The sequence below is a fragment of the Wyeomyia smithii genome, chromosome 1 (assembly GCF_029784165.1).
Source record: "Wyeomyia smithii strain HCP4-BCI-WySm-NY-G18 chromosome 1, ASM2978416v1, whole genome shotgun sequence".
NCBI classification, from domain to species: Eukaryota; Metazoa; Arthropoda; class Insecta; order Diptera; family Culicidae; genus Wyeomyia; species Wyeomyia smithii.
Genome location: NC_073694.1, coordinates 131,938,663 through 131,948,113, shown reverse-complemented (window position 1 = coordinate 131,948,113; position 9,451 = coordinate 131,938,663). Strand labels below are relative to the sequence as shown.

Sequence of the window (9,451 nt, the reverse complement as noted above, 5' to 3'; positions counted from 1 at the left end):
GGTTGTTCCGATTCAAAATGTTGCTGGAACGATTAAAGCCGAAGAGTTTCGTCCCATCAATATGTTACACACGTTAGAAAAGATATTGGAACTTATTGTTAAAGGTCAGCTGTTAGAATATTTAAATAGTAACTCGTTATTAATTCCGGAACAATCTGGCTACCGGGAAGGCCATTCGTGTGAAACTGCGTTGAATTTAGTTCTTGCAAAATGGAAAGATAACCTAGAAAATAGAGACACAATAGTTGCTGTATTTTTGGATCTGAAACGCGCTTTTGAAACAATTTCTAGGCCCTTATTGTTGAACACAATCAAGCGCTTTGGAATTTCGAGTACTGCATTCAGATGGTTTGAAAGCTATTTGTCTGACAGAACTCAACGGACTGTTTTTAATGATTCTGTATCTGGTCCCGTGGAGAATGATCTTGGAGTTCCACAGGGAAGTGTATTAGGGCCCCTTTTATTTACTGTGTATATAAATGACATGCGGCGAGTTTTACGTTTCTGTGACATTAATCTTTTTGCCGATGACACCGTGTTGTTCATTGCAGCTAAAAATTTAGAAGAAGCTGTTTCACACTTGAATGAAGATTTACGTTCTCTAAGCAGATGGCTGAAGTATAAGCAATTGAAATTGAATATTGATAAAACTAAATTTATGATTTTCTCGCGCACCGTGGTAAATAACGATGTCTGTTATAATAGATGATGAGACAATTGGTCGCGTTCGGGAGATTAAATATCTTGGCGTGATTATTGATGACAGTTCAACGCCTAAAGTTCAACGCTCACATTGACAATGTTATCAAGAAAATTGCCAAGAAGTATGAAATATTATGCCGTTTGAAAAACGAATTAACAATTAGTAGTAAAATACAGCTATACAAGTCAATCATCTCGCCCCATTTGGATTTTTGCCCTACCTTTTTGTATTTGGCCAATAACACACAATTATTGAGGTTACAGCGTTTGCAGAATAGAATAATGCGTTTGATTTTAAATTGTGCTTTTATGTTGGACGCTTTGCAATGGTTATCCGTGAAGCAACGAATTGTTTATTCGTCTATGGTGTTTATTTTAAAAATGAATGGTTTGCTACCTCAATATTTGTGTGATCGAATTGAAAGAGGAAGTGATTTTCATAGATATAACACTAGAAACGCGGATGAAATAAGAACACCTTTCTTTTTAACCAGAGCTTCACAGAATTCATTATTTTATAAAGGTATAATTTTTTTCAATTCGATGCCAAGACATGTTAAACGTGCACCAACACTTGCGGAGTTCAAGAGACAATGTATTTCACACGTGAAAGTTTCTGTTGTACAGAACGAAATTTAAAAGCTTTTAACAATGACGAGAGTTTATATGACGAAGTTTAAACAACGGATTTATTTTGTATGAAATATTTATTTTTGAAACCTATTTATTTATTGATTGTTTAATTGAAGCCTGTACCTGACAAAGTTTTATACGAACGGATATGATTGTGTTGTAAAATTTTATTTATATTTTATATTGGATCTTTCTTTAACATATAATGACAAAACTACTGTGTTCGTCGCGGTGGTGATGATGGATTTTTTTCCTTTATGTTGTTGTAGCTTAAAAAATAATAGAAAGTGACTACATAAGTTTGAGCCTCGCGCGCGGAAGTCAGATATAAATGGATTCTTTTACAATTTAAACTTAATTGTTATTTGAATGCTTAGAGAATATACATGAAGTAGTTGTGGTTAGTCTGACTGAAGGTCATGAAAACCCTGTGCTAGCTTTGTGTAGCTCTACAGCAATTCACGTCTTTACCGATCTGAATCAAGTAAACAGTTTTTGAAGATATTTATATCTGGAAATGGAATCAGTTCGTTTTTTTTTGTATAACTGATTGAAATTGTGATTACATTAATTATCTATAGATAAATCGTCCAGCTCAAACCTTTGTAGGGGTATGTGGCGGGACCATCATCATCATCATTTATATGGTGCGTTTGCGCTCAACCTCTGCGACCAATTCGCTACTGTGTTTTCCAAATTCGGCGTAGGTTTGTTCCGTCGAGCAGAAATGATTCTTGGAAACTCTCTGATTTGATGACACGGGCCTGGTGTAGAGCTTTGAGCGCTTGATGCGCTCTTCCAGTAACCCCACAAAAGAACAAAAAGGAAACAATTTGCTACAACTCGTTCATAGTAAACATATTAGGGTCATTCCATGTCAAGTGTCAGAGGAAATGCATCGACCATCTCCGATTTTGACCAAAATTTGTGACTCGATGTATTTTAAGCAGGAACCTATAAGTACAAAGTGTTGTACCGATTGGTGGACCCCTAGGCCAATGGGACTGGCTCCACTTTTTGCGAATTTAGCGAAACACCTTTTTTATTTTGTATATTGTAGTATTTCATGTAGGGACCATGAAGAGCTACAGGTGATATTGACATATCATTTTGAAGTGTTTTGAATGTAGAATCGAACTACGTGATCATTTTTTTTCTGCAGTGTTGCCAACATTACGATTTTTTCAATTCAAAACTTTATTTGCAAGTTCCTCAAAATACCCCCCCTTCGATTTTGATTTTGACCACGCCAATGTGTTTAGCAGACGATTTTACATAGGAATCACTTATCAGCAAAAAACAAAATGTAGCGTTCCAGAGATACAGCATTTTCAAACTTGCAAGATTTAGGATTTTGTCTACGCACGAAAGCGCTTCTACATAAATTGCTGCATTCTTAATGGTGTCCTAGCAGGCGTTTGTGTAATCGAAAAGATGTACCTTAGAGGAGCATCCCTTAATGACGTAACTCAAAAAATCCCGTTCTAGAATCATTTTCACGAAAAGTTACAGGATAGTTTTGGTTACACTTTTCACATGAATCTTTATTTTATTGGTTTATCACATTGTAGAAATCATCCTCTCTCAATTTAAAACCGTTTCCTAACAGGCGAATGTTTTTTCTTGATTTAAGGTTTGTCATGATTTCAAAATTATAAACAATGTGTCTCATCACGGGTGCAGTCATTTCATTACATGGTGTGTTTAATTGGATTGTATTTAAAACAAATTTGTGTCGCTGGAAAACGGTATTGGTCATCACAGCAGCTTACGCGATAAGATTTACTAGCTACTGTGGGAGCATGCATGAAAGACGTAGCTTTTTTTGGTTTTGTTTTCTATCCCCGCCCCCTCTCCCACCGTAGCATTTCGTCAGACCCCTAAAGATAATTACGTAGTATTATAACATAATCCAATAATGATTCTAGAGCGAGTTTTTTTGCGTTACATCATTAAGGGATGCTCCTCTAAGGTACATCACTTCGATTACACAAACGCCTGCTAGGATACCATTAAGAATGCAGCAATTTATGTAGAAGCGCTTTCGTGCGTAGACAAAATCCCAAATCTTGCGAGTTTGAAAATGCTGTATCTCTGGAACGCCACACTTTGTTTTTTGCTGATAAGTGATTCCTATGTAAAATCGTCTGCTAAATACATTGGCGTGGTCAAAATCAAAATCGAAGGGGGGGTATTTTGAGGAAATTGCAAATTAAGTTTTGAATTGAAAAAATTGCAATGTTGGCAACACTGCAGAAAAAAATTGATCACGTAGTTCGATTCTACATCTAAAACTCTTCAAAATGATATGCCAATACCACCTGTAGCTCTTCAGGGTCTCTAGATATTCACAAAATAAAAAAGGTGTTTCACTAAATTCGCAAAAAGTGGAGGCAGTCCCATTGGCCTAGGGGTTCACCAATCGGTACAACACTTTGTTCTTATAAGTTCCGGCCCAAAATACATCGACTCACAAATTTTGGTTGAAATCGGAGATGGTCGATGCATTTCCTCGGACACTTGACATGGAATGACCCATTAGCAAAGGTTAAAGCGAAACTGTGTAGAAACCACAAATGGCCAACTCCGAGTGTGTTGCATTTGCCATTAGCAAAATCCATCGCTGACTTCACCTATTAAATGAATTTTAAATGCTGATAAATACAACTTTTGAATATATTTCTATTTAATAAAACCATGATTTAAATATTTTATTTTGTATTTTGCTTAAAGTTCTATTTCAGACATTTGGTTTACTAAGCAGATCAATGGATTAAACTAAGAAGTACAAAGGTAGGTCGCTAAAACAACAAATAATATTTATCTTTGTACAAAATCAGGAACACGGAGCACCACGCACAGGTTTTACATAGAACCAGAGCCTATCTCATTACTAATAATCATTTTTAGTTTATTCACCACTCTATTTCTCCCTGGCAACCTAGAACAAATTTTCTCTACAATTCTTTTCACATAGTTTAATTTCCTAAATATTTAACTACACTTTGATCATTTTATTTCATTTATGGTTTAAAAGGCTAATGAAAATTAAACCGAACTTGTTAATCGTATAATATCTTTCGTTCTAATATCAATATTAAAGATTCTGTTTTGTAATATACTCTCCATGGACAGGTAAAATATAATAAGCTGCGTAGGGTATGGAAACAAATGTTCCTTCAGTTTTGAGATGTTGCTGTCAATGGCTTTTATTCAATTCTTAATTGTATGATTTATGAAAATCATAATTCTTCTAAGGGTACGTTAATGTAGGCTGTAGTCAAATATCAACTAATAATTGGTGTAGTGTGTCCTCTCGACATCGACTAATTAGTGAACGATGGTATGAGACAAACTGCTGGACGGTTTACTATAGATAAGAAAAAAAATCATACTGGTTGTCATAAATTGTCATACTTAGCGATGTGTAGCACTTTAAATTACAAGTGACAAAACAGTAGTAGTTAATCCGATTAGTCTGGGTATTGAAACGAAAACAGAAACTAAAACTAAAATCACATTTTAAGATACAGTTCGAAAACAAAATGTTTAATTGTGAGCCTTAAATATGTACAATTAAAACGTGCATAATTTTGCCTGTTGGTATGTACGAGAAACGATTAAACTTTTGATTTGTATTGTTTTGTATCATATTGGTAGAAAATCACTGAGCATTGATGCTGTGACGTGGACATGTGGAGAGAATTGTTTATATATGGTTTAATACGTTATTCGGATCTGTTGGAATGATTGGTGTCGATGGTTTGAAATTAAATACCCCATGGGGCTCATATGGAGGGATAGTTACATTAGACGATGTTCTTTTCTGACGTTATATTTGGTACCTAATAATCAATTGAACTAAATTTCCGCAGTGAATTTACACCGTTTATCATGAATGTTTTTAACACCATCTATTACTAAAATATGATTTTTGGTTTTTTCCTTTTAAAATAATATGGTCTCGAACATTTTGTATATGATTTCATAAATAACATATCATTAGATTAAATTTTAATATGTCTATTTTAAAATTCAATCAATGCCTCTGACATGAACCATGAAAATGAGAAAAGTCAATGAACTCGTATTACACTCATCTATATGAGATTCTAAGACATAGTAGACCCGTGGATCGATGCCTCATACGCCATGTATACGAACAGCACGATCCTTTGAAAAGTGATACAATTTGGATGTTAATGATTTTAAAGGAACATAAAGTTTGTTTAATATTTGCGTTTGAAGTAACTAAATGATGCAGCCAAATTCGTATTTTCAATCAAAGGCATCACACTATTTGGAAGAGAGTTCTCGAATCCTGATACATTGTTCACTTAACGAACGTTAAATTATAAGTTCTTAGCTCCATCGGCTCCAGAAATATATCTGTTATAGAACTCACTGGTTCTCCAAGATGTAAACCTGTTAACGAAGTACTAGTAATTTGTTCCAACAGCTCTCCAGTGAAAAACTGTAGTTGTCTATTGTACTCATCTATATTGTAAATATTAACAATACTACTACTGCTAACACTACTGTTACCGCTGTTACTATTATTACAAAAATAATTTACTACTTCTTCGCCTCCTATTCGGCAATTGTACCCTTGCCGATGTAGAACCAACAAGGCCGAATTCGAGGGAAATAGCGGAAGATTACCTTCAGTCAGTGTTCGGAGATTCAGAATGTGTAGATCACAGGGAAACGGAGTGCTGAGTAGGTGCACTGCCCGGTTTAGTATTACCTGATTGCTTTCGTCGTACTTTTCGACGATAAACAGATTTGCCGGATAATTTAGACCATTGGATAAGCTGTTTGCAAAAATGCTTGGCAGTTGGTATTCAGTGGGTTTGGAGTCATCATTCCGATCCGGTGATTCGCCAGTGGTAGTTGGAGCCTTTTCAATTGTTTCCAATGTCACCCAAAACCTATGCCTTGTAAGACGGCTATCTACAACTCCTTCACCCATTCCACGGTAATCGTCATACAAAGTACGTCTGTCTAGCATAACTTCGAGCTGTCCTGGTTCTAGGCTAGCTGCTCCCTGCGCATGCATCGTCACCAAAGTCAGTCTCATTTTCTCGTCTTGAATGAATGCTCCACTAGTTATTGGGAAATAGTTTCCCTCGATTCCGATAGACGGTACTTTCGTACGCTTTTGGTATTGAAAACCATTCAAATCTGAGTAAAACTCAGGTCTTTCGCTTCCTCCGTTTTCAATATCAGTGACAAATCTCATAAACAATTCAGTTTCGCGGTTTTTGGGAGGCATTTCAAAATCCACATCGTTTTCAATGTAGATTCCATTGTCCAGAATAGTGTTCGAATTGTAAATCCTAACGGTGTGTGCTAGGAACGGACCGTAGATAACCGTAACATCACTGGCAAGTGGTCCAGATGTTATTAAAATCGTCACGTCGTTATACTGTTCTAAAACCTCTTTTTCTGAATTCCTTTGTTCCGGATCTGTCTTGAACAAGTATGCTCCAGAATGGAACTGAGCACTTTTATAGGCGGCAAATTTTATTGCGCACTGAATTTGTTTGCCCATATTTTTCTTGGTAATTGATTTCAAAAATCCGCTCTGTTCATCAAACAGTAGCCGCATTTTGTAATTTTCAAGCTGAATGTCGCCAGGCTGTTTGTTTCTTACTTCGAAAATTTCGTTTTTTTCATCTTGGCACTCATTACAATAGAGCGTTGCCATCTTTGGTTTGAAATCATCGTCATACGTGGCGGTAAATGTTGTCAGCGATAACGGAGCCAGCTTAGCCACAAACATAACTTCGTACTCTTTGTCGGAGGGAAAAATCTTTCTAGTTGCATAGGTTGACTCGGTTATATTCCATACGGGATTGATTTGGATGTCCATTTGTTTGCCAGTGGGGTCGACAATTTTCACACGCGGTGAGAGCGTACGTATCAAAACAACTTCCAATCGTTCCTGTGCTAGAGAATTATATATTACGAAATCAGTGCTCCGTGCTTCCGTTACAACTAGCGGTGTTTTTCGTGGGAGTTTGCCAAAGTTATCACGTTCCAGTTCGCCGATCAAAAAGTTCAGTTCCGAGCCTTTTGCTTGAATCAACAGTTCGATTGTTTTCTCTTGCAATTTGACTGTATCTTGAATGCTCTCGAACAACCGAAGAGCGTAATCCCGCATTACGTTTGCCTTGGATGTGCCGGTTATGGCGTCATGATGTTGGAATAAACCGAGATTTCGCCTTGCTAGTATCATTTTTTCATAATTCTTCTCGTAGATTTTGAATGCGTTTGAATTGCCTGCTTGTCGTGCACGATTGAAGGCTAGTGTGAACAAAATTTCTAGACTTCTTAGATTATGCTCCAATTCACGGCTTAGTATCTTGTAGTACGGTCGGGTCGTAAAGTATCCAGACCAATAAGCCGGTCTACCTTCGTTAAAGATATCGGCGTATACAAAGAAGTCTCCTTTTAAAATCGGGAATGTCTTGTAGCGTTCTTTGACAGCATCGAAATAATCTTTTGGCGTTCCAAACTTAATGTCGGCCTTATATTTGTTTTTGTTTTCGTTGATGTAGTCGATAAGTTTTTTATAGTTAGCGTACTGTTGCTCCATTTCCTTTTCTTTGTTGTAACGAAAATCATCACCAACGGGAATAAGTGCGACGTTATGTGGAAAAAGTGATGCTGTTCGTGCGTACTGTTCCATCAGTAAATCGGCCTTAGATTCGATATTTTCTGGAGTGATGAATTGTGCCTTGATGGAATATTCCGTATACTCGCCGGGGATTTTACGGAAGTCGAAGTTAAGACAAATAAAAGGATGTGGCCCACAAGAATGTTTGATGGAGTATATATCAAATGGCATGTTATGGGTTAGCAAGGTATGCTTTCGATCAAGCGACGCACCGGGACTTCGCCAGTATGGAGTCCAGAAAAAATCTCCGTAGCTGTGTCGCGCAAACCATTGTTTCCAAGCGTAATGTATACGTTGAATAATCGTTCCTTCAAAACCGCTGGCTGCAAGTAGGTATGGAACCGTACTACCATGACCAAATGGATCAATACTCCAGCCGCTGGTAGGTGCTACATCGAGATTCGTTTTCACCCATTGATGTCCTACAATACGAAATCACTAGACGTTAATCTTGTAATATTACAGTGTTTTCACAAACCTTCAATCAACTGATCAATCATGGCATATAAGTGAGCATTTGCCTCGTCTGTCATAACCCATCCGCCGGTTGTAATTTCCAATCGACCAGATTTCACTAACTTTTTCAATATCTAAAAAGTAATTAAAAAATAGTTTACGTATAAAAAAAGAATGGTTCATGATAAGATAATTATGTCAAGGCTTAAACGAAATCGAAATATACAATAGACGCCATTCTCTATACCCTAGTTATTTCGGCTTACCCTTTGCTTTGTAGGGTGGGCCTGATCCCACCACATCTGTAGAAAGCTAATTTCGCTCCAAATGAAAGACATGTTGTTGTATTCTGGCATCTTCGTGACGGCGAGATTTAAAATTTGACGTGTGTCCGACTGAAAGTAGTTGACAAATGTTTTCAGCCATCCCGGATCATTATGAGAGTGAGGAACAACCATGATCTAGTAGAGTCACAAGAAAATAGGACAGCAGAATATTAAAACAACGTCGGCTACATTTACTAGATGAAAGTATATATAGGAAATTACCTTCAGTGGAGGCCTCTTCAGATCCTTTTGCTGTTTTTCGAAGCGGCTTTCAAAATCTTTATCCCAGTATTCCTTTGTTTTCATCCATTCTGGCTGCAGATCATTTAAATAACAAAAAGCATTTGGTTACAAATAATGTAATATCACAGAATCAGCTAACAATTTTCAAAATATATAACTAAAGACAAGAAGATTGTTAATCATTGGCGGGATTTTTGGTGTTTACCAATTAAGGTAAAAAGGGGCGTGATCGTGATCACCTTGAATTTTTGAAACTAATTTTCTCTTGAATAACAATGAAACTTTGATCGATTGTTTGTACCATCGGTGCACGCCTAGAGTAACAGTTTGAGCGTTGTATTTACTGTAGAAGCTGAGATTTTAACGCTAACCAAATCATGAGGTAGAATTAAACCTAACCTCAAAATTA

At 36.7% G+C, this 9,451-nt stretch overlaps 1 protein-coding gene across 2 annotated transcripts in view; it reads right to left on the bottom strand.

Moving 5' to 3' along the window:
• Positions 1–4,036: 4,036 nt before the first annotated feature.
• The window catches only part of LOC129723637 (alpha-mannosidase 2), a 134,800-nt gene continuing 129,385 nt past the window's right edge, over positions 4,037–9,451 (bottom strand). For both annotated transcript variants that reach the window (XM_055677987.1, XM_055677981.1), the window contains 4 exons: positions 9,022–9,114; positions 8,740–8,934; positions 8,496–8,607; positions 4,037–8,439 (listed from right to left, as the gene is read on the bottom strand). In XM_055677987.1, the coding sequence (XP_055533962.1) occupies positions 5,669–8,439; positions 8,496–8,607; positions 8,740–8,934; positions 9,022–9,114 (3,171 nt within the window). In that variant the 3' untranslated portion in view covers positions 4,037–5,668. The remainder of the gene's footprint in view (positions 8,440–8,495; positions 8,608–8,739; positions 8,935–9,021; positions 9,115–9,451) is intronic.